Genomic DNA, 24,701 nt, shown 5'->3' with positions numbered 1-24,701 from the left:
TCTTCAGATGTCTTTGATGAAGGGCATCTTCAGCAACCAATCGAAGGACGCAAGCAGAGTGTGGGGCGCGGCCCTGTGAGCCGGGTACCGAGCGCTGGGCCGGGTCTAGTAAACCCGGTATCAGGAGGACGGGAGAGGAGACGTGGCGGCGCAGACCTGGGAGTCCTGGGCTGGGGGGTGCTGGTCAAGGGGTGGCTTCTGCTCGGAGCAGGGCGGAGCGGGGAGGGGCGGGACGGGGCGGGGCAGGTCAGGTCGTCTACTCGCACAAGCTTTGCATTTCCTGAACGCTCATTGGGTGCCATATGTGATGCTAAAAGCTTTAACAGGAATGCCCCTTTAATCTACTTACCACCCTTATTAAATAAATTTTGCTTTTATCTCCTTTTTACGCATTAGGAGCCAGAGGCTGGCCTCCGTAGCCCTTGTGCTTAATTGTTACCATGTGCTTTATTCTCTTTCAAGCTCCATTTCGTGTCACGTTCGTTCTCTCTGAAAAGGACATTCCATTCCGGGACGAGAGAACTTAAGATGCAAAAAGGACAGTAGCATGAAACCCAATGCTGTTCAGGAGCCGAGAAGTTTGGGAATAAATGAAAGGTCGGATCAGAATATGAAAGGAGGAAGGACAGTAACATTTATTGAAAACCTTATTGCCATTGTGGGGAGTTCGCACTCTTGAATGAGGAGTTCGCCTGTTTCCTGCTATCACCATATCTTTTTTTTTCCATACAGAAAGATTTCTCCTTCCTCTGTAGCACCTTATTTATTTACACTTATAACAGTCTTATTTCGATTGCGTATGTAGACTTGTCTCTGCTCCTTCAGACCTCAGGTCTATTTCAATCTTATCCTAACTAGGTACTCTAAAGTGTTGAATCCAAAAGGATAGAGCCTTTCACATATCATACACAAACAGTGGCCACTTGGCATAATGAAAATGGATGGCAGAAAAGAGGTGAATAGAAAACAGGGAAACTTGGATTAAAGCTTCAGTTCTGTGTGACGGAAAGGTCAGGTCTTGTTCTCATCCACAAGCAAGAATTATTGAAGCATGTGTCTTCTTAGCTCCATTCTTGCCGCTGGAGTACACAGTCTTGAATGGCTACCCTACTCAACCCAACTCATCTCCAGCTCCTGGATCCTGCATCATTTCTCCTCCACTCCTCTTTCGGAGTTAGGAAAATACATCAAGTCCCAAGAGTGTGTGATGTATGAGTGGCTGCCAGAGTCCTATCCAGCCCACATGGGTCTCCTTTCATAAACTACCTAGCTAACTAGGTCCTGACATGGAGGGAATTGGCAACAGAAGTTGTTTCCAGAATGGCTGATGGCACTAGGAATTTCCTCATCTTCAAATTCCAGATATAGGACTGGTCCATTGGTATTTTCAGGACCTAATTGGTAATTTATGCTTGGCATCTACATGTAATTGATTAAATAGCCTTATTGAGGTATAACTGACAAACAATAACCCATACATATTTAAGGTGTACAATTATTAGGTTGTATATACACCCATGAATATGGCTCCACAATCACAATAGTGACTATATCATCAGTTCCAAAAGTTTCTTCATGCTCCTTTATGATGCTTCCCTTCCACCCTCCCATCTCTAGGACACCACTCACCTGCTTTTTTGATAGCAGTTTATTTACATTCTCTAAAATGTTATATATAAGAGGAATTACACGGAAATGGTATTTGGAGTGTGTGTCTGATTTCTTTATTTAGTGTAATTATCTTGAGATTCATCCATGTTTCTTGCACCAATAGTTTATTCCTTTTATTGCAGAATAGTATGCCATTGTTTGGATATAGCACAATTTGTTTATCCATTTATCTGTTGATGAACATTTGGTTGTTTCCAGGTTTGGGCTATTACAAATAAAGGTATTATATTGGGCTGGGGTTGTGGCTCAGTGGTAGAACACTCGCCTAGCAGTGCAAGGCCTTAGGTTCCATCCTCAGCACCATGTAACAATAAATAAAATAAAGGTGTTGTGTCCAGCTGCAACTAAAAAATAAATATTAAAAAATAAATAAAGCTATTATAAATATTTATATACAATATTCTTTGTTCGGACATGTATTAGCTTTCAGTTACTGTAATAATATAAGTCAACTTAACAAGAGGAAAGGTTTATTTTGGCCCATTTTTGAAGATTTCATTCAATAACTGACTGGCCCCATTGCTTTGGGACTGCAGAAACACAGTCCATCATAGTGAGCAGAGGAGGCCTGCTCACCTCATGACCTAGCATTAAAGAGGCATAAAGGAAGGCAACCCTCTCTTTGGACCCCTTCTTGCAGGAGCTCCACTTCCTATTTCTTAAATAAATCCTCTTACTTTGCTCTTAAATGGAAAGAAAAAGGAGGGGACTAAGTTACCAATACCCCCTTCAAGAGCACACCCCCAAGTAAACTGGGACATTTCTAAATAGGCTTCAACTTTAAAGGGGTCACATGTCACCTCCCAATAGATTCAGAGGCTGGTAACAAGTACTTAGCACATAAGCCTTTGGGGCTACTTTTCCAAACAGCAGAACATGTGTTTCATTCTCTCTGGGGATATATCTAGGAATGATTGCCTGGATTACCCAATAGAAGCATGGCTAACTTTAAAAAAATTATATATAGTTTTTAGTTGATAGACCTTTATTTTATTCATTTATTTATATGCGGTGCTGAGAATGTAACCCAGTGCCTCACACATGCTAGGCAGGCACTCTTCCACTGAGCCACAACCCTAGCCCCATGGCTAACTTTTTGAGAAGCTTCCAATTTGTTTTTCAAAGTGGTTGCACCATTTTAAATTCATATAAATACTGTTTTTTTTATACCTTTATTTTATTTATTTATCTTTATGTGGTGCTGAGGATTGAACCCAGGGCCTTACATGTGCTAGGCGAGTGTTCTACCGCCGAGCCACAATCCCAGCCCCCTGTATCAGTATTTGAGCTGTTGCACATCCTTGCCCATACTTGACTGTGGTCATTCCTTTAATTTTAGCAGTGTGTGTGTGTGTGTGTGTGTGTGTGTGTGTGTGTTTATGTGTGTATGTATAGTAATGCGGATTGATTCCAGGGGTATTTACTTTACCACTGAGGTACATTCTCAGCCCTTTTTTTTTTTTTTTTTGAGACAGGGTCTCACTAGTTGTTCAAGCTAACCTCCAGTGTAGCTGGTTAACGGTGTCATTCAAAGAGCAGAGGTTCTTAATTGTAAAGATGGTATGACTTATCAAGTTTTATCTTATGGATCACATTTTTGGTGTTATGTTTAAAAAAAATGTAGCCAGTAGCAATGGCACACACCTGTAATCCCAGTGAATTGGGAGACTGAGGCAGGAGGATTCCAAGTTTGAAGCCAGCCTTAGCAACTTAGTGAGGCCCTAAGCAACTTAGAGAGACACTGTCTCAAAAAGGGCTGGGGATGCAGCTCAGAGGTAAAGTGCCCCTGAGTTTAATTCCCAGTACCCAAAAAAAAAAAAAAAAGGTACATTATAGGTTTTAATTTGTCTATAATTCATTTAAAATGTTTTTTAATTTTAAATGATTTTACACTTGCAAAAATATTACATGGAGTTCCATATGCCCTTCACCTAGTATTCTTGAATATCAACATTTTATGTAACCATAGTGCAGTCATTGAAACTAATATATTAATGTTGGTACAATTATTTATAGACCCTATTCAAATGTCACCAATTTTTCAATTAATGTCTTTTTTCTTTCACAAGATTCAGTCTAGGATTCCACATTACATTTACTTATACCTCTTTATTCCCCTCAGTTTAGAATAGTTTTTTAGTTTGTATTATTCTTTTTTTCTTTTTCTACTGGGGATCGAACCCAGGGACACTCTACCACTGAGCCACATCCTCAGCCCTTTTTATTTTTTGTTATGAGACAGGGTCTCACTAAGTTGCTGAGACTGGCCTCAAACTTCTGATCCTCTTGCCTCAGTCTCTTCAGAGATTACAGGCATGAAACACCACAGTTAGCTATGTTTATTTTTTGTGTGTGTGTCTTAAATTTCTAGTTAGATTGTAAGTGATTTGAGAATATCCCCCCATACCTTTTTTTTTCTGGACCCCTAGCTTCCAGTGCATCCAAAATCCTTCTGGAAGGATTTTGGAATTGACACAAGTAAATATTAGCCTTTTTTGGTGAGAGCAAAGGCAGTCCCAGGAGAGGGGGTTGAGAGGTAAATCCCAACTACTCAAGAGGCTAAGGCAGGAGGATCACAAATTTGAAGCCAGCCTTGATAACTTAGTGCTTAGTGAGCTTATGTCTCAAAATTAAAAAATAAAAAGGGCAGGGAATGCAGCTCAGTGGTAGAGCACCCCTAGTACCATCAAAAAAAAAAAAAAAGTGGTGGGGGAGTAATTATTTAGCCTCACTTTTGAACAAACAAAAACTATATATCTCATACCCTGAGGATTTAGAAATAAATAAGACAGGGCCTTGGCTTTCAAAATTGTAGTCTAAGGCTGGGGTTTGGCTCAGTGTAGAGCACCCACTTAGCATGTGAGAGGCCTTGTGCTCTATCTCCACCACCCCCACCCACCACACACACAAAAAGAACAAACATCAGACAAAATAAAACTGAGAAATATCATACAAAACAACTGACCTATACTCTTGTTTTTTTTTTTTTTAAGAGAGAGAAAGACAGAGAGAGAGACAATTTATTAATATTTATTTTCTAGTTCTTGGCGGACACAACATCTTTGTTGGTATGTGGTGCTGAGGATCAAACCCGGGCCGCACGCATGCCAGACGAGCGCGCTACCGCTTGAGCCACATCCCCAGCCCCTATACTCTTGTTTTTAAAATATCTTTTTAGTTGTAGATGTACACAATAACTTTATTTTATTTGTTTATTTTTATGAGGTGCTGGGGAATGAACCCAGAGCCTCATGCATGTGTTAGGCAAGAGTTCTACCACTGAGCCACAACCCCGGGCCCTATTTGTTTATTTTTATGTGGTGCTGAGAATAGAACCCAGTGCTTCACACATGCAAGGCAAGCACTCTACCATTGAGCTACAGTCCTAGCCCATGACCTAAACTGAATAGCCTGGCAAGGTGACACACTATGGTATCACCTGTAATTACATGGTGACCATTTGTAATCCCAAAGACTTCCAAGGTTGAGGCAGGAGAATTACAAGTTCAAGGCCAGCCTCAGCAATTTAGTGAGGCCCTAGGCAACTTGATGAGGACTTGCCTCAAAATAAAAAAATTTTAAAAGGCTGGGGAGGTTGTGGATCAGTGGTACAGCGCTTGCCTAGCATGTGTGAGGCACTGGGATCAATTCTCAACATCACATATAAATAAATTAATAAAATAAAGGTATATCATCATTTTTTTAAAAAAATGTAAAGGGGGGGCCAGGGATATGGTTCAGTGGTTTGGCGCCCCTGAGTTCAATCCCTGGTACCAAAAAAAAAAAAGAATGGAGGGCTGGGAATACAGTAGCAGAACACTACTTCTACTGCAAAAAAAAAAAAAAAAAAATGTAATAAGAAATATAAAATAGCAACACAATAATATGGATGAATTCAGAGGAAGTTAAGACTTCAGTTGGCCCCTGTCTGCAAGGAGACTTGTGAGACCCCCAGCATAGCTGGGCATACAACTCTGGATATTCATACTGGAAGGATGGAGGAAAGGAGAAGTGCAGTGCCATGAGCTATTCTGGATTGTGCAATCCTGCTTAGACTGTAGGAAGACACCAAGGGGGCAGTGGGAACCAAAAGCAGGGATAATGGGCAGGAAGGCAGATGAGGAGGGAGTGGTGGATGTTAGAAATTAGCAGGGTGCCGGGATTGCTAGGCAAAATAAACTACCAGTGAGAAGTACAAATATCCCAAAAGGCACATTGGGACCCTGCAAGTTACCATTTCTCCCCCCTGTTCAACTTCCTATAGATTTTTCCATCTCATTCAGGAGTAACAAACGGAAATCCAGGAGAAAGACCCTAGAAAGAAACACATGCAGAACAAAAACAAAACAAAGCAAACCATGCTGGGTTCAGTGGCTCACAGCTATAATCCCAGATACTCTGGAGACTAAGGCAGGAGGATCTCAAATTCAAGGCCAGCCTTAGCAATTTAGTGAGGCCCTAAGCAATTTAGTGAGACCTTGTCTCAAAATAAAAAATAAAAAGGGGGGCTGGGGATGTGGCTCAAGTGGTAGCTCGCCTAGCATGCATGAGGTGCTGGGTTCGATTCTCAGCACCACATAAAAATAAAATAAAGATATTGTGTCCTCCTAAAACTAAAAAATAAATATTATTAAAAATCTTTAAAAATAAAAGGGTCTGGGGGGGACTGGGGTTGTAGTTCAGTGGTAGAGCGCTTGCCTAGCATGTGTGAGGCACTGGGTTCCATCCTCAGCACCACATAAAAATAAAGGCATATGTGTGTGTGTGTGTGTGTGTGTGTGTGTGAGTGTGTGTGTGTGTATGGTGAGGGCAAGGACTGAGGATGTACTTCAGTGGTGGAGCACTGGCCTAGCAGGCACAAGAAAAAGAAAAGAATGGGGGCCTGGATTCAATCCCCAGTACCACCAAAAAAGAAACAAAAGACTGATAAGAGTTTAGGCCCAGGAGCCAAGTTCCCCACCCTGGGGTCAGAGCTTGGGAGTAGGAGGTCACAGAGCCCTTGGTGGAGGAGAGCTGTTACCCACTCCTTCTCTTCCCCGACTGTCCAATCTGCCCTGAGTATCTCAGGGCAACGGGAAATCACTACTTCCCAAATGCAGATGCTAGGATCCCAGAGTATCCCTGGAAGGCGGGGCTGCAAATGAGGCTCTTTTTATATTGTATTTGTCCCAAAGTTCAGAAAGTCCTTGCTGAAACTCTTGCTTGGGGGCCCAGAATTTAAACTTAGTCACTGCCTGAAGTCCTTGTTTTAGGAAAGAGTGAGTTGGTTGTTGCATAACCCAGAGCTGGGCGGGTGTGGGTTGCAGAAGGAAACATTTCCTCTTCCTTTATCCTGTGATGCTGGAGTTCTAGGGGTTGGCCAGGCACTGCCTGGGGAAGGAAGGGCTGGTCAGGAGCAGCTAAGACAGACCAGCCGAGAAAGGGCAGGCAAGTGTCTGGATGCAAACACTCAGACCCTCTCCAAAGCCTCCTGGGCACAAAAGCATAACCTGAGAAATCTAGAAACCCCGTGGCATGCTTGTGAGGAGGAGGACAGGTTTAGGGAAAGGAGAGGAATGAAGAAGGATAACCTAAAGAGTTGGGAGGTGGGGTGGGGTCTGCTCTCTGTCCACTGTCCCCCAAGAACATCCAGAATATGAGTTCATCTAAATTTGCCCACACACTCCAGAGTTTCAACTGGATAATACCCCCTTTCCCTAACTCCCAGGTGTTTGGCTAATTTTCACTTTGAACACTCAGCCCCTTTTCAGTCCTTCTAGACTCAACGTGGTGTCTACTCCACAATGCTAGGGCTTCCTGCAGCTTACTCCAGGTGTATTCCTCTCCACCTTCTCCCCCATTTTATCCCTAGCTCCCCAGAACCCCTTCTATCATCTTACCCCAGTCCTACTCTCCCTAAACCTATTCTCCCCATAGACACTACTCAGGGAGACTTACTCTTCCCCTTCCCCAATTTTGCTTTTCCTCTTCTCACTTTGGGTCTCTTCCATCAGCAGTAGGTTCTCCCAACACCCCATGATCCATCATCTCCATCTTCTTTCTTTGCATTTGTCCCCATGCCTCTCATGACTCCACGGCCCCCCGCCCCCCCCCTTGTCGGTTCGTTTTTTAAGGCCCCCATCTTCTCACTCCAAACCCGAGTCCCCTCGTGCCTTTCATACTCCTACACATACACACAAACTGGATTTCAGGTTTCCCCCTCATCTCACTCCAGTCTTTCCCTTCTTCCACTCCTCCCCACCCTCCAGTCCCTCCAGCCAGCTGTACAGCTCCCAAATTCCGGGCGAGATTCCCAGGAACAAAGCAAGAAAAACCAGAGCAATTTGGGAAGTAAACAGAAACTGGGAAGGGAGCGGGGAGAGAAGAGTGGGGAGGACCCAGGTGGTGGGGGGGGCTCTCCAGTCCCACCCAGTTTAGGGAAAGCCTCTGCCTTCTCCCCCACCCCCCCCCCTTCACCTGGCTCTTAAAGGGCCGGCCCCTGACCCACGGCTACTTAAGGCAGAGGGGCGGCAACGGGCAGCAGCTGCTCTACGACTGCTCTGAAAGGAGTGGACGGGGCAAAAATCCTGACGATGACCCCCTACAGGCTACTGCCACCACTGCTGCTGCTAACTCTGCTGCTTGCTGCCCGCCCAACAGGCGCCTTGGCGCAGTGCCCAGGCTGCGGGCAGGGGATGCAGGCGGGATGTTCTGGGGGCTGCGCGCAAGAGGATGAGGGACAGCCGGCGGAGGGCTGTGAAGAAACCGGGGGCTGTCTCAGGAGAGAGGGGCAGCAGTGTGGGGTCTACACCCCTAACTGCGCCGCGGGACTACAGTGCCAGCCGCACAAGGATGAGGAGGCGCCTTTGCGAGCGTTGCTCCTGGGCAGGGGCCGCTGCAGCCCGGCCCGGGCAGCCGCTGGTGAGTCCGCGCTCCGCCCCTGCCCCGCCCACCTGAGACCCGCACTTCTCCCCGCGCCCATCTAGAGATGCAGCGAACAGCCCTGCGAGGTAGATCCTGGCCGGTGCTGCTTCTTCCTCCCTGACCTTAGGAGAGGGGCACACTCTGGGGGTAAGGGGCAAGTGCAGGGAACAGAAGGCTGGGATGTGGCTAGGGGATCTAGGAATATAGTAGGAAATGAACTCCTAACTTTCCTTTTTGCTCTATTTATTCTCCCTTGAAGGAAAGGGCTGGGGAGGAGGATAGAAGGTTTTAGAGCCATCCCACGGGCCCCAGCTCCTTCAACCCTGGATGCCCAAGCTGGAGACAGGACCCAGCTTCCTTCCTTTCGGAGGAGGGAAGGGAACCCCAGACACTCAAATTCTGCACATTGAGCAATAGTTGCTTCCTCCTAGTGTCAGAATTGGAAGCACCTGAACTTGAGGTCTAGAGGAGAAGATGATCAGAGCTGTACTAGACTACACCGGGGAGAGTGGGTAGGCCCTGGAGAGCCCGGGGAGAAAGAAGGAGGTGGGAAAAGAAGGAATTTGCCAAACCAGGCTTATGATTTAAACCTGCTCAAAACCCTCCACTGGAGCTCCCCACCCAGCTCTACCCCAGGGAAGAGCAAAGGAGGCTGAGTCATTGGGTGGGTGGGACCAAAATGAGTCAGCACTCAAAAGATGGGGGGCAACAGGGAGATGGGAGGAAGCAGGAAATGCAAGTGCCCCCATCCCAGAGCATCTGAGTTCCTGATTTCTTTCATGGGAGGGATGAGACATGAAATTGGAGTCTCTTTCAATCCCAAGTGCCTGAGTCCAGGCTTCCAGAGGTCCTCCTGGAAGGGGCGATTAGAGTGGGTCAAAGAAGGCAGTTTGAGGTACTAAATGCTGGGTCTTAAAAAGATAGGGAAACCAGAGAAAGAAGGGTTAGAGTCGGATTGGGTCGCTGGTAGTGAAGGCAGATGAGAGCTTGTCCCTGGGCATGGAGAAGGAAAGACCATCCCTGCATTCCTTCCAATATCTAATTTTATTTATAGCTGGGGCAAATTTCAAGCTGTGCATTCTCCCTTCCCTGCCTTAATCTAGCCCTGGATTATTTCTTACATTTTTCTATTCCTGGACGCTCCACAGGACCACCTCTCTCATCAGAAACTTTCTCTAGAGTAAGAGCAACCCACAGGTTGGAAACCCCTCATTCCTTGTACCTTTGTAACCTTCTTCGCATCATGGCTAAGGGATGAATCCACATGCTCCTGGGACTAATAAGGTTGAGCTGAACTGAGCCACAGGGGAACAGAAGGGAGAGGTATCCACTGCAGTGCCCCCAAAGAAATCACATGTCAAACTTGGGAGGGGTAGGTTGAGTCACAGCAGGGTCACAGCCAGGACATACATTCCATTTGGGTCCCAGTTGATCCCCTCCTACATCATTGCTTTCCTGCCCCATCTTCCTGTCTTGGTGCACCCCCTTGTGGCTTCTGATGGAACAGCCAGGTCTTTTCACCTATAGCTTAAAAGCCTCAAAAAAATCAGTAGTGCAAAATTTGTTTTCAATTTTTGTTTTTCAAAATGCCTCTTCTTTATAAGCCTTAAAATTACTCTGGGGGCTGGGATTGTGGCTCAGCGGTAGAGTGCTCACATAGCATGGGCGGGACCCGGGTTCGATCCTCAGCAACACATAAAAATAAAAGCATTGTGTTGTGTCCATCTACACCTAAAAAATAATAATAAAATAAAATAAAAAATTACTCTGGGAGCCGGGCACAGTGGCACATGCCTGTAATCCCAGTGGCTGGGGAGGCTGAGGCAGGAGGATTGCGAGTTAAAAGCTAGCCTTAGCAAGATCAAGGTACTAAGCAACTCAGTGAAACCCTGTCTCTAGATTCATATTCTTTTGTGTGTGTGTGGTGCTGGTAATTGAATCAGGGCCTTAGTGAATACAAGGCAAGCACTCTACCAGCTGAGCTACATCCCCAGCCCGAAATCCTGTTTCTAAATAAAATACAAAAAACAGGGCTGGGGTTGTGGCTCAGTGGTCACGTGCTCCTGAGTTCAATCCCTGGTACCAAAAAAAAAAAAAAAAAAAAAAATTACCCTGGGAAGCCAGGTGCAGTGGCATACACCTATAATCCCAGTGACTTTAGGGGTTGAGTTGAGACAGAAAAAAATCACAAGTTCAAAGCCAGCCTCAGCAATTTAGCAAAGCCCTAAGCAACTTAGCAATACCCTGTCTCAAAATGAAAAATAAAAGGTTGGGGTTGTAGCTTAGTGGTAGAGCACTTGTCTCACACGGGTGAGGCCCTGGGTTTGATTCCCAGTACCATGTTAAATAAATAAATAAACAAACAAACAAACAAACAAACAAATAAAAGATATTGTGTCAATCTACAACTAAAAAAATATTTTTTAAAAATGAAAAATAGGGGCTGGGGATGTGGCTCAAGCGGTAGTGCATTCGCCTGGCATGTGTGTGGCCCGGGTTCGATCCTCAGCACCACATACAAACAAAGATGTTGTGTCTGCCGAAAACTAAAAAATAAATATTAAAATTCTCTCTCTCTCTTTAAAAAAAACATGAAAAATAAAAACGGCTGGGGATGTGACTCAGTAGTTGAGCACTCCTAGGTTTAATCACCGGCCCCCAAATAAATAAATACATAAATAATAAAATTACTTTGGGGAATAATGTCAGGAAAAGTAATATAACTGTTTTCAGAGAAAGAAACTGGCTAGGATGAGGCAGAGGAGCCAGCTTCTAACCTCCCATGGTTTTTTCTCCTACACCTTAAGGCCCTCTGATCCTCCATTCCAGTGGGTAGGGGTGGACAGGACTCTTCTCTGCATGGCACCTAGCTGATCTTTTGCCTCTTTGTTCTTCCTATGGCCATAGAGAATCCGAAGGAGAGTAAACCCCAAGGAGGCACCACTCATCCACAGGACGTGAACCGCAGAGACCACCAGAAGAATCCAGGGACCTCCACCACTCCTGCTCGGCACAATCCTGGGGGTGTCCAAGAAACTGAGATGGTGCGTCTGGGGCTGGTAGGAGCAGGAGAGGTGGGGAACCCTGGAGACTTCTATCTCAGACTGCTTCTGGTGGCTTGGCTAAGTCTCCAGTATTGGTCTGGGGGATCCTGGCTTGTGGGGCCCTGAGCCACCGCTCTCCCTCCCCTAGGGCCCCTGCCGCAGACACCTGGACTCAGTGCTACAGCAACTCCAGACTGAAGTCTTCAGAGGGTCTCACACCCTCTATGTACCAAATTGTGACCATCGAGGCTTCTATCGGAAGCGGCAGGTAAGATGAGGCCTTTCCTCCCCAGTACAAGGAATGGGGAGGGGCACTTACAGAGTTGCCTAAATAAGACACTGTCCCTGCCTATCAGGATTTCCAACTTTAGCACCCACACAAACACAAAGAATAATTAGGGCTGAGGATTGTGCTTCAGTGGTAGAGCTCTTGCCCAGCATGCACAAGGTCCTGGGTTTAATCCCCAGCACTGAAGAAAAAAAATAATAATAATATCTAACTATACATTGTGGTAGAGGACTTAAAGTCCCCAAGGAGTGGCCTCTCAGTAGCTCTCAAACTTGAGGCCCAGAATCATCTGGAAGGCTTGGGAACACAGATGGCTAAGCCCTACCTGCAGAGTTCGGACTCAGTAGGTCTGGGATAGGGTCTGAGAATTTATATATCTAATACATACCCTAGTGCTATTGATGCTGTTGGTTTGGGAGTCATACTTAAAAACTATTTTCTGTCCTAGCAGAATGGGCACAACTTAATGGGTGAAGAGGGGGAAGGGAAACCAGGGCCCTACTGTCCTGAGGAACCTGAGGTATTTCTGAATACTCAGGCTGCAGAGTTCCGTCCCACCTTGGGCCTCACCCTTCATCTGTGTGCCTCTCTCCCCAGTGTCGTTCCTCCCAGGGACAGCGCCGAGGCCCCTGCTGGTGTGTGGATCGGATGGGCCAGCCTCTACCTGGGTCTCCAGATGGCAATGGAAGCTCCCTCTGTCACACAGGGGGCAGTGGCTAAAGCAGGGTGGGGAGCAGCAGGGCCAGTGGCAGGAGCGTGGGGCTGTCATCTTGGGTTATTAAGTGATAAGTAACTCAGGGGCTTTGAGTCCCGCCATACACCTTCAGGCCCTGTGTCATTGTCCCCCTCACTCCTGGGTCCTATTTCACATCAAGTTGAAATAATTGTTGGTATCAGCCTGGGAGGTTAATAAAGCTGAATTGGGGGTCTCCGGCCTGTGTCTCTGTGTCCACCTCTCACTATTCTAAAGTCCCAGGCCCTGTCTCCCACAGCAGTCCACTCATACCATGTCCCCCTTCGCTATGTACTATCTTCAGTCCCTCGCACTGCACTTGGGAGGACGTGCAGGACACAGCAAGTAGCACCGCATGGCGCTGTCAAGTCTCCTTCAGCTCTCCACTGGGAGGTAGAGAGAAGGGAGACACTGAAATCATGGCCTCCATCAGAGGTCGTGACCTAATTTCCAACAATGATCTTTGGACATGGGGGAGGGGAAGGATTAATAGTTAATCCCCAACAGGAACTCATCAAAGAAAAATTCTCAAAACACCCATTTGTTACTACAAAAAGAGGAAGGAAAATATTTATTGAGCCCATTTCCATGGATCAGGACTGAGCTGTGTGATTTTGACTTGGACTACTTATTTTGGGCTTCCAATAACCTCGTGAGGTAGGGAGTTTTTGCCTCCATTTTTCAAAGGAAGCTTAAATAGTTTGAGTCATTTGCCTGGAATTACCGGGCTAGTAAATAATAGAGAGAGGTTTACATCTGGTTCTTCAGTGTCAAGTAAAAACTTGTTTGGTTTCCCTTCTGCCTGTTAACCCAAGCAGGTGTAGGACAGAGCTGACAATCAGGGGCCCTAGCACCCAACATTTCCCAGAGGTGGTCACACGTACCACCGGCCATCAGAATATTATTGCCCACCTCGTCTCACGGGCTCAGGAAGCTGAATGCACTGATACAGGAAGATGTTTTAACTCCTCCCTGACCTTCAAGCCTGTGGGAGAATGACTGGAAAGCAAACTGTGATAAGTGATAAGCCTCAGAGAGGCAAAGTCCCCCTTCCAGCCTCACACAGAGCCACCACTCCTGTGGGAGGGATAGCAGGTTTGGAGCTGAGTGACTGGGTGGTGGCGTTGGGGGGATGAGGCCCTCTCGGTGACAGCCAGCAGGGCAGAACTGGCTATGAGAAGCCCTGTCTTGAGATAACCTATTGTGTCCTGGAGGTCCCCTCCACCTGAAAGGACTTTAGCCTCTGGAGCTGCCAGCTGAGCTGAGTGGGACAAGAGCTCGGCAGGCGGGCTGTGAAGGAAAGGAGGGAGCACAGGCCACAGCCACTTGCTGCCCACTCAGACTGGCATATGGAACCAATGGGGACTCATTTGCGGAGGAGAGAAGGGCTGGGAGGGGAACCGGAGGAGCGACCCTCTGGAGAAGGTGAGCCACCCTCAGGGAGGGCACAAAGCTCAGGGGCGGGGATGCACTGTTGAGCGGGGCCTCCTACCGGCTAACTTCAACCCTTCCCCTTGTACTGGGAGGAAGGGAAGGCAGATGCTGGTGTCTGTCCCACCCGGCTCAGCCTAGATGTGGAGGAGAAAAGGGGCATGCAGAAAGGTGGTCTTCTCTTATCTTTCTGACCCTTTAACCAGAGAGGGTAATGGAATAGCTTCGTATTCCCTGGGGTTCCTGTTTCCAATAATGTCATTATATTCCTCTTGCCAATGGCCTCTTCATCTACAAAAATAACTTCCTCTTCTAGTTGCCCCACCAGAGATACTAGATATTGATTGATTGGGCAGAGGGGAGGCTGCTAAGCTACAGAGGTGTTTCCTGTACAAAGAATACCCCTGGGTCTACACAACCCTAACTCCTCCCCCTTGAGTGTTCCCTTTGACCCCCTCCTCCTAGGAAACACTGAGACGCACAGAGCCCCAGACTTGCTGCAATGGACCCGACATATGGAGGTGAGGGACCTCAGAGACCTGGGGTCAAGATGGACAGGTCCTTGGGGTGGCAGGAGGCAAGGAAGGATGAGGACTGGCTTGGTGATAAAGATGATTTGTTCTCAAGTGCAAAGTTCAGATTAGAGCCCAGCACAGTGACTCACACCTGTAGTCTCAGTGACTTGGGAGGCTGAGGCAGGAGGATTACAAGTTTGAGGCCAGCTGGGCAACTTAGTGAGACTCTGTCTTAAAAACTTAAAAGGGCTTAGTGGTAGAGTGCCCCTGTGTTTAATCCCCAGTACTGCAAACAACAAACATTAGGTTGGAATTAAGGGTTAAGATAGCAGACTTTGAAATACAGGTTCTCAAGGATGGGACAAAAGTCAGCATATAGAGTGTTAGTGAGGTTAGAGGTCAGAGGTAAGCAAATAAGGATTGGAAATGACCTGATAGAAATTCGGACCCAGGAAGTGGGAGGAGCATTGCTCCTCTGGTCATTCCCTTTTTTGGGGGAAAGGGGGATACCAGGGACTGAACTCAGGGGCACTCAGTCACTGAGCCACAACCCAGGCCTATTTTGTATTTTATTTAGAGACAGGGTCTTATGGAGTTGCTTAGTGCCTCACCATTGTTGAGGCTGGCTCTGAACTTGTGATCCTCCTGCCTCAGCCTCCTGAGCCACTGGGATTACAGGAGTGTACTACCCCGCCCAGCTCTGTGGTCATTCTTGATTTTCACTGATGTCACAGGAAGCCAGGAGGCAAATGGCTGGGGAATCTCTGGGCATGGCTTGTCATCTTTCTACCCCTATCACTTGGCATAGAGAGAAGCTAGGTAAATGTCTGGTAAGTGAAAAGAAATCTGGCTGGCTGGAGGAACAGTGGACTTTTGTCCTGTAGGCAGTGAAGATGCAATTGTTGGAGCAAGCACAGGAAAAGCTGGTGGAGCTGCTGGATCGGGCCATATGGGAGGCCATACAATCCCACCCGCCACAAGACAGACCTCTGTCCTCCCCTCACCCAGCTCCCTTAAGCAAGTGAGTCTGAGGATCCAGAAGACTGGGGAATGACTGCAGGGTGCTCAGAAGGACCCTGAGCCACAAACGTGTACCTTTTGCCAGCTTTGGCATGGCCTTGACCTCAGGCTCCCCACTTCTCCCCCCATTGCCCTGACTCCCTGATACTAACCTCCACCTTCTGGGCCTTGCTCTGCCCTGATCCTGATCTTCACCTGATACTACCCTGGGCTCACACGTACTGACCTTCTGCATGAAGCTGTCCTCTGCGCACTGCCTTCTTCCTTTGGAGCCTGACCCTAACCAAATGTTTTAATTCAGGACCCAGAAGCCATCCTTTGGGAGACGGAAAGTTTTCGTCGTCCGCAAATCCTTGCTTGAGTAAGTCAGGGGGAAATAGGACCAGGAGGAAAAGAAAAGGCTTCAACTGGGGATCAAGGATACCTTGTTTCTTATTCCTAGGCTCTAGGTGGTTTGTGGGGAGAATGGGAGAGGGTTTCTAAGGCTCAGTTCCCACTGTTTGCCCTGGATGTGCTTGTAGAAGAAAGGAGACCTGGACGAGAAGTCTCAGCCATATCTCAGAACTTAGCTGGAAGTTCTGGATCAGTAGACCCCATGTCCTTCTGTGTACAGTACTTGATCTAGTCCATATGACCCCGAGGGCTGTCCCATACTGACCTTAGGTCCCTGTCTCTCCAGTGAGCTGATGGAGGTGCAGCATTTCCGTACCATCTACCACATGTTTATTGCCGGCCTGTGTGTCTTCATCATTAGCACCCTGGCCATCGACTTCATTGATGAGGGCAGGTAGGCCCCCCTCCTGCCTGGGATAGGCACGTCAATCAGATCAGACCCTCTAGCTCCCAGTACTCCATGTGCCCCTGACCCCAAAGGGCATATGCTCTGATTGAGGACATTCACCAGCCAACTTCTCACATAAAACACTTTTATACTCCTGCCCTCCCTGGCCTTGGATGGCCCTTGAGCTCTCTTCCCGGGGCCAGTCATTCTGGGGATACCATGCCCCCACTTTTTTCTCTTTCTTTCTTTTGGGGGATATCAGGGATTGAACTCAGGGGCACTTAACCACTGAGCCACATCCCCAGCCCTGGCTTTGAACTCGTGATCCTGCTACCTCAGCCTTCTGAGCTACTGGGATTACAGGTGTGGCCACTGCATGCAGCTTCTCAATAGTAATCTTGCCTGGAGGCAAATGTAGGTGTGTGCTTTTATACATGTACCCTCAAACACTCCTTTCCAAGTAGGTCTGTTCAAGTAACCTTCATCATCATGGAGTACCTACTGGCTCCCATGAGCCATTGCTGATCTTGTGGGGAAGACAGACATGTGCAATGTCTTAGTTGTTTTTCCACAGAGCATCCCCTCCCTATTCTGATGATGAGCCTCAGAGTGCTGCATATTCCTGGGGTCTGAATTTTCAAGACCTCCACCTTTCCCCTGACCTCACCTTAACTTAGGCTTAGAAAGAAGTAAAAGAAAGAGGATCTATTATGCTCACCTAGCATGCCCTGAGTTAGATTCCTGTGCCACAAATACACACAAACAAACTTCAAATACACTTTTTATTGTAAAGTGATAGTCCTTCTTGACCATTTTTCATGCATGCGCACGTACACACACACACATACACACACTTCAAAGAGATGTATGTTGTGAGAGTTTGTTTTATTATTTACTTAGTTAGTTAGTTTTAGTTGTTGACAGACCTTTATTTTATTTATTTATATGCGGTGCTGAGAATTGAACCCAGTGCCTCACACATGCCAAGCAAGTGCGCTACTGCTGAGCCACATCCTCAGGCCTGTTGTGGGAGTTTTTATAAACTCTTGTTTTATATCTATTGTTTTGCAATTTGTTTTTACACTGAACAACTTTCTTAGGAATTTTTCCATGTCAATCCACTGATTTTTAATGATTTCAGAGTATGGAGGTACCAGATTTTGTTCATTTAGTCCTTTATTAACAGATATTTAGATTGTTTCTCATTTTTCACCTTTATAAACCATATCCCTTCCCTCATCTCCCATGCTGAGGATGGAACCCAGGACTTCCTTCATGCTGGGTAAGGGCTCTACTGAGCCACATCTCAGCTCATAAACCATGTTCTGTTAACCTAGGGAAGCAACACACTGAACAATTTACATTCTTTTAGCATGGGTCTACAACTGCAGACACTCTAAAGAAACAAAACTATTGAAAATCAAAGTTGAATGCTAAATACCTCATACTAAAACATTTGGGATATACAGAGTACTGAACACCACAAAATTCACAAAGGCCTCCAAGAATCATTTAGAATCAATCCATTCCATGGCTGGGTCTCCTGAGGCAATGCCCTGGCTAGATTTGCCAGGCAGCAGAGACGTCTTGACCACCTTCCCTGATGGGGCATGCACAGCCTTCCCAAGGCACCTCTGTTGCTGTGGTGGCACACACCTGTAATCCCAGCCAGGAGGGAGACTGAGCCAGGGCAATCACAAGTTCAAGGTCAGCCTGGGCAATTTAGTGAGATTCTGTTTCAAAATTTAAAAAAGTAAAAAGGGCTGGGGATATAGCTCAGTGTAGGGCCCTTGCCTAGTATGTTTAAGGCCCTGGGTTCAATCCCCAGCACCAACCAACAAACAACAACAAAAGCCCCGGCAGCTTATCCTCCAAGAGTTCTGACTCAAGAGCACGGGGATCAGGATGGGCTACACTTTTGTCTACAGTCTCTCCTTCCCCCAAGGCTGGTGCTGGAGTTTGATCTGCTGATCTTCAGCTTCGGACAGCTGCCCCTGGCGCTGGTGACCTGGGTCCCTATGTTCCTGGCCACTCTGCTGGCGCCCTACCAGGCCCTGCGGCTGTGGGCCAGGCCCAGGGCAGGGGGCGCCTGGATGCTGAGGGCGGTCCTGGGCTGTGTGCTGCTGGCTGCCCACGCTGCGGTGCTCTGTGTGCTCCCAATCCACGTGGCAGTGAAGCATGAGCTCCCGCCAGCCTCGCGTTGCATCCTAGTCTTTGAGCAGGTGAGGACAAGCCCCACGGCTGGCAAGCCCAGCGTGCAGGGGGAAGGGGTATAAGCCAAAAGCAGGGCCATTTCTGCAGAGGGTGAGCCTGGAAGAGGGGCGTGGCCCATGTGAAGGAGGCGTTTGATGGTGCTGGAGGAAGCGGAGCTAGTTAATATGGGCATAGTCAGCTAGAAGGATTTGTGGAATCCGCAGGCTCCCAACAAAAGTAAACTAAAGGGGCAAGGGGCAAACCACAGAGGCAGACTGATCTGTTTAGAGGACATATTTTTCTTTTTGTCTGATCATCTGATAGTCAAACACGGAAGGCTTCTGGGAGGGAGGGGTAAAGTGGGACAGGAGAGGCTAGGGTGGGGTCTGCCTCGGTGGTAAATGAGAGCAGAGAGGTTAAGTGATTTGCTCAGAACCACAAGGCAACTTGACCTCCCTTTAACTCCACCCCAGGTCAGGCTCCTGATGAAAAGTTACTCCTTCCTGAGAGAGGCTGTGCCTGGGACCCTTCGTGCCAGAGGACGTGAGGCCTTTCTCTGACCTTGTCATGAACTTGGTCTTCTTGGCTGGTTGAAGGAAGCCAGCAGTTACAGGATGCTCATAAAACTCTGCGCTCCCAAGCTGGTCTTGGCCAGCAGACACAGCTCTGGCCTCCAGCTGGGCTCTAAGGCCTTAGTCATTAGAGTTCTCAGGCCCCACCTCTGAGAGACCACACTTTGTTACCCAAGATTTCTGGAGTTTAGACCTGGCGTTGAGAACTTTCTATGAGAAAGTCAGAATAGAAGGGGAAGGAGCCTGGGAATTTGTGGCTGCCAAATGCAGCTCTGGCCACAGCAGGTCCTGTGCTAGAAAATGGGGTGCCTGGAATGGGAGCAAAAGAGGGGGTATGAAATAGAAAATTCAGCTCCTGACCCCCTAACTATTCCTCCTGCCTGAATCTGGACCCCATATCCAGCCTCTCACCCATCTACCCTTGCTATGTGTCTCTCTATTCTCCAATCCCATCCCCTTCCCCAGCAGCCCATTCACCTCTGTTCTCTGCCTTCCCCCCTCCTGATCCTTCTCATTCCTCCCCAGGTGAGGGCATCTGGGCTCCCAGTTTCTCCAGCTACCTCTACTTCCTTTTCTGCCCCACACTCATCTACCGGGAGACTTACCCCAGGTAAGACCCTACAACCCCTCCCCAAGTGCCCAGGCCCATCAGGCACCTTGACCTTTAACTCATCCCTCACCCCGGGCACTGGCCACTTGCTCAGGAGGCATCCCATAATAAAGATGGGAAATAAATGGGAGGTAGACTAGCCCTTTTCCTTGTGCAACCTATCATTGACTCTAAGATGATTAACTGTCCTGGTTTTCCCAGTTCCGTCCGTTCTGATTTTCATACTGAAAATTCTACACATCCCAGAAAACTCCCAATGTTGAGACCCAAGCTATAACTTCACTTGATGTCATTGTTATGAAAAGTCTAAAATGTTCTAGACCCCTATCCCTCCGGATAATCCACCCAGGCCTGAGCAACTGAGGGAGCTGCAGAGAGAGGGCCACAGGCCTGAGCAAGAAATGACACAAAAGGACAAGAAGCATATTATTCTTTTTGCTGCTACAGGACACCCAGCGTCAGGTGGAATTACGTGGCCAAGAACTTTGCCCAGGTCAGAAGATGGTAGAGAAGGGTGGCCAACTGTGATTCATGGTGGCTGGGGGAGACCTGGGGAGGAGGGAGAGGGTGGTACCAAGGGAAGAGAGAGGAGAGGCTGGGCCAGAGGTTCAATTCCAAGGCAAAGAGCCAGCGCCAGCACCTCCTCATAGTGTATGTCCCCACTCTCTCTGTAGGCCCTGGGCTGTGTGCTCTATGCCTGCTTCATCCTGGGCCGCCTCTGTGTTCCTATCTTTGCCAACATGAGCCGGGAGCCCTTCAGCACGCGGGCCCTGCTGCTTTCTATCATGCATGCCACTCTGCCAGGTAAGTCATCCAGGGTGGGCAGGAGAAGGTGGGCCCTGGAGAAGGCTTAGCAGGGAAGGCCTCGCTCTTTGCTTTTGCCAGATCCTCTCACATCTCTCCCGCCTGTCCATGCTCATTGCCATTGTCTCCATTCAGCCTCCTCAACTGTCTCCCTACCCCCCTTTCCTCTCCCATCTGTGGACTGATGGATTCCCTGGTGAACTTCTGTATATACCCTCCCTTGCTTCAAAAATATCACTATTCTGGCACTAAATAAGGCCTGTTTCAGACTTTCTTTTTTTTTCTTTTCTTTTTTTTTTTTTTTAGTTGTAGTTGGACAAAATGCCTTTATTTTATTTATTTTTATGTGGTACTGAGGATCGAACACAGTGCCTCACACGTGCTAGATGAGCACTGTATCTTGAGCCACAACTCCAGCCCCTGTTTCAGACTTTCTTTTCAAAACAAAACAAGACAAAAAACCTGATTCCCATTGTTGACATGAGATTTAAACCATTGATCTGTTCAGGCTTGGTGGCACACCACGCTGTAATCCTAGCTACTCAGGAGGCTGAGGCAGGAGGATTACAAGTTTGAGGCCTTAGCAACTTGGCAAGACTTTTTCTTAAAATAAAAAAAAAAAAATAGAAAGGGCTAAGAATATAGCTCAGTGGTAGCACGTTCCTGGTTTTAATCCCCAGCACCATAAAATAAATAAACAAACAAATAAACCTTTAGCCTGGTACTCAAGGCCCCTTCCTATGTGATCCTAGTCTTCCTTTATTTTATTTATTTATTTATTGATGTCTCACTATGTTACCCAGGCTGGTCTTGGATTCTTGGCTCAAGTGATCCTCCTGCCTCAGTCTCCCAAATAGTTGGGACTACAGACATCTCACATCACCTTGCTAAGCCTTTCTTTTTCAGCCATCATTTATAGTGATCCACCCCTTGCTCTGCACTTCCAAGCACATCCATGGCCACCATAATTAGCTGCCATTACATTTGACCTTGATACATGGTTGGACATGTCTGTCTCTTTGTGTCTCTCCAACTACTCTGAGAACTCCCAAAGACCAGGGCTTTGAGGATCTTTTTTTTTTTTTTTTTTTTTTTGGTGGTTCTGAGGATTGAACCCAGGGCCTTGTGGATGCAAGGCAAGCACTCTACCAACTGAGCTGTATCCCCAGACCTGCAAATAATTTTTGTGTTTCCAACATCTGGCATGGAGTAGATGTCAAGAACATAATCATGAAAAAATGGGTGAATTAACAAATGCATGAATATATGAACAGTTAATGAATGCTTGGAAAGAGTTGGGCCCTGGTTGTTGGGCAGGGCGGCCTGGAGGTCCAGGCTGGTTGGACAGCAGCCCTTGTCCTCACTGCCAGGCATCTTCATGTTGCTGCTCATCTTCTTCGCCTTCCTGCACTGCTGGCTCAATGCTTTTGCAGAGATGCTGCGGTTTGGAGACAGGATGTTCTACAGGGTGGGTCCTGGACCTGAGCTACCTGAAAACTGGAGGCAGGAAGAGTTAGGAAGGGTTGGGGCGATGATGGCGATTGGGTGTCACCTAGCTGTGCTATTAAGCTCCCACAGAAGCAATGGAGTTTTTAGGTGTAGGAATGATGTGTCCCCTCCACTATCTGACCATCCAGGGCTAGTTGCTTTTGTGGGGATGGTACCATGGAATCTTCTTAAGATGGTGGGGTAGGAAAGAGGGCAGAAGGGAGCTGGGGTGACAGGGGAGAGAGTATAGGCAGAGGGGGCAGTGGGAAGGAGCTGGGGCCTGGGATGCTTATCTCCTTTCCTCACCAAACTCTACCCCCTCCCCAGGACTGGTGGAACTCAACATCCTTCTCCAACTACTACCGCACTTGGAACGTGGTGGTCCACGACTGGCTGTACAGCTACGTGTATCAGGATGGGCTGTGGGTACGGGCCCTGCAGACCCCTTCATGTCCTATAGGAGAGGCTCTCCAGAGCACCCTCTCCGACCGTCCCGCTGCACCATCAGTTCCTTATCAAACCTGAGGGCCCTGGAGACAACCTTTCTCCATTCTACCCCACCCAATAGGCAGAAAGTCTTCCTTACAACCTAACTTCCTTCCTTCTTTACTCCTAATTTCACCCTCTCCACAAGATATTTCTTTCCTTCTTAGCCTTTGAAGGAACATGCGTCGAGCAATTTTCAGTTACCAAGAGTTTTCACGTGCATTTCATTAGCACAGTTAATCCTGAAAAATAAGGACTATTATACCCCTTTTTAAAATTGCTGCCAAGGCCCAATAAGATAATTCAATGCTGTTGAACAAGACTGATGTTAAACCCTTTGGACCCCAGATCCCATATTCTTTCCATCACTCCACATTCCCTCCTGGCTTCCTTAAAAGGAGGCTCTTAGTGGAGGGGTGCAGGGAGACTCACTCCCCACTCCCCTTCTTGCTCTGCCAGCTCCTTGGTGGCCGGGGCCGAGGGGCAGCCATGCTGGGCGTGTTCCTGGTCTCTGCAGTGGTGCATGAGTACATCTTCTGCTTTGTCCTCGGATTCTTCTACCCCGTCATGCTGATGCTCTTCCTTGTCATTGGGGGTGAGCTTGGCCTCTGTGCCACTGGAGAGGAGGTCTTCCTCCTGCTTCTGGGGATCCCAGAAGCTGCTGGGTTTGCGGGTGGGTTGGGAAGGGACTTGGGAACAGGGAAGGAGGCCACAGGGGTGTCTTGAGGGATGTGGGAGAAGTTTTCTGGTTGGAGAGTATTTGAACAGGGGACATAGATGTAGACAAGGGGAAAAAACTGGAATGTGGTTGGAAGGTTCAGTGTGAGATCCAGGATAGTGAGGTGGAAGCTGAGGAATCCTGGTTCACATGAGTCACTTGAGATCTCCAAGAATTTCTGAAGCTGGGTTCAAGGTCTTCCCCAATGAGGCCTTCCTGCCCCACCACTTCCCAGTACCCTTCAAATGGGGCGGGGGAAGCCAGGGAGACAATGCACAGGGATCTAGAGTGACAACTTTTTCTCCTACACCAGGGCTACTGAACTTCACAATGAATGACAGGCACACGGGCCCCGCGTGGAATGTGTTGATGTGGACCTTACTCTTTCTGGGCCAGGGCATCCAAGTCAGCCTGTACTGCCAGGAATGGTATGCACGACGGCATTGTCCCCTGCCCCAGGTAAGAGAACACAACCCTCACCCGGTTGGTTCCCCATCCCCAGCCGGACACACCCAATAGCCAGCCACAGTGGTTCTCAATTCAACACCCAAAGTTAGGGGCCAAGGCCTGTGGTTCTCATGTCTTGGATGCACCAAGGTGGGTCACCAGAAATGACTTCATTCACAATCCATCCTTCTCTGGTACAGACAACCTTCTGGGGGCTGCTGACACCTCGATCTTGGTCCTGCCATGCCTAGAGGTCAGGACTCTTGCTCCATCCAGATGACACCATCAAGCTCTTCTCTACCTGCAAAGTCTGAGACTGAGGCTCTTCTCTACACCCTCATACCTGGCTCTGAGTCAGGGGACTTGCATGTAGGGTCTCACCAAGGAGTTGCAGGGACTTGGGTCTGTGGCCCTGCAGGCAGCCGAGCACAGATTCTGCATAGGGGGAGACTCTTCAATACCCATTTCCATGAATTGGGCACAAGTTCCCCTCATAACTGGTGGCTTGATAGACTTAGGGAGACTTGAGGGAACCTTACAGATTTGGTGAATGTGGAGGGACTCAGAGCAACAGGAGCCACCACGATTTGAGAAGGGTTTGGTTTTTGATTTTATATACTTCTCAAAACAACAATAAATTCTTTGTCTCCCTTTTTATCCATTCATGTGTTTATTTATTCATTCATCATTTGTTGAATTTTTACTTTTGTGCCAGGCACTATTGAAGTGTTGTATTTGCAGAAGAAAGACCTTGTTGCAGGAAGGACTGAGAATCTGAGGTGACACTCTGGTTTACCTCCTCTATGTCAACCCCCCCCCCCGCCCCCGCAAACCCTGACTCAACACCTCTGCCACTTCTGCTCCTTCTCCAGTGCATGTGTCCATATTCCATTAATTCTTCCACTCCTGGCAACATCTGGCACACTCTTTTGAGAGTGCATACAGCCGGCCTCCTTTCCTTTAGCAGACCAGGAGAGGAAACTTCTGATAGACATG

At 47.8% G+C, this 24,701-nt stretch overlaps 2 protein-coding genes across 5 annotated transcripts; both read left to right on the top strand.

Moving 5' to 3' along the window:
* The first annotated feature begins 8,074 nt into the window (after window positions 1-8,074).
* Igfbp6 (insulin like growth factor binding protein 6) lies at window positions 8,075-12,841 on the top strand. Its single transcript, XM_005325010.5, has 4 exons — window positions 8,075-8,571; window positions 11,482-11,618; window positions 11,767-11,886; window positions 12,505-12,841. The coding sequence occupies exons 1-4, from the start codon at window positions 8,244-8,246 to the stop codon at window positions 12,625-12,627; spliced, it is 708 nt and encodes a 235-aa protein (XP_005325067.1). The 5' UTR covers window positions 8,075-8,243; the 3' UTR covers window positions 12,628-12,841.
* Window positions 12,842-13,033: 192 nt separating this feature from the next.
* Window positions 13,034-24,366, top strand: Soat2 (sterol O-acyltransferase 2). 4 transcript variants are annotated; one of them, XM_078014610.1, is made up of 16 exons: window positions 13,034-13,297; window positions 13,459-14,065; window positions 14,537-14,592; window positions 15,471-15,607; window positions 15,908-15,967; window positions 16,286-16,393; window positions 18,333-18,609; window positions 19,054-19,123; window positions 19,678-19,762; window positions 20,210-20,255; window positions 20,437-20,566; window positions 21,937-22,034; window positions 22,382-22,480; window positions 23,000-23,135; window positions 23,572-23,717; window positions 23,906-24,366. In XM_078014610.1, the coding sequence occupies exons 2-16, from the start codon at window positions 13,990-13,992 to the stop codon at window positions 23,954-23,956; spliced, it is 1,575 nt and encodes a 524-aa protein (XP_077870736.1). In that variant the 5' UTR covers window positions 13,034-13,297; window positions 13,459-13,989; the 3' UTR covers window positions 23,957-24,366. The 4 variants fall into 4 exon arrangements, with proteins under 4 accessions (XP_077870736.1, XP_077870737.1, XP_077870738.1 ...); XM_078014611.1 differs by having other exon boundaries at window positions 13,456-14,065; XM_078014612.1 differs by having other exon boundaries at window positions 13,034-13,735; window positions 13,855-14,065.
* The last annotated feature ends 335 nt before the right edge of the window (window positions 24,367-24,701 follow it).

The sequence above is a fragment of the Ictidomys tridecemlineatus genome, chromosome 6, assembly GCF_052094955.1.
Source record: "Ictidomys tridecemlineatus isolate mIctTri1 chromosome 6, mIctTri1.hap1, whole genome shotgun sequence".
Classification (NCBI taxonomy): Eukaryota; Metazoa; Chordata; class Mammalia; order Rodentia; family Sciuridae; genus Ictidomys; species Ictidomys tridecemlineatus.
Note: the sequence above shows the minus strand (reverse complement) of the source record. Positions and strands in the feature narration are given on the sequence as shown.

Excerpts from the sequence above, each read along its gene's own strand:
- Igfbp6 (XM_005325010.5), top strand. The coding sequence starts at position 8,244 with ATGACCCCCTACAGGCTACTGCCACCACTGCTGCTGCTAACTCTGCTG. Across the intron at positions 11,619-11,766 it reads GTGTCCAAGAAACTGAGATG|GGCCCCTGCCGCAGACACCT; the intron begins GTGCGTCTGGGG and ends TCCCTCCCCTAG. Across the intron at positions 11,887-12,504 it reads GCTTCTATCGGAAGCGGCAG|TGTCGTTCCTCCCAGGGACA; the intron begins GTAAGATGAGGC and ends CTCTCTCCCCAG.
- Soat2 (XM_078014610.1), top strand. The coding sequence starts at position 13,990 with ATGGAACCAATGGGGACTCATTTGCGGAGGAGAGAAGGGCTGGGAGGG. Across the intron at positions 14,593-15,470 it reads AATGGACCCGACATATGGAG|GCAGTGAAGATGCAATTGTT; the intron begins GTGAGGGACCTC and ends TTTGTCCTGTAG. Across the intron at positions 15,608-15,907 it reads CACCCAGCTCCCTTAAGCAA|GACCCAGAAGCCATCCTTTG; the intron begins GTGAGTCTGAGG and ends GTTTTAATTCAG.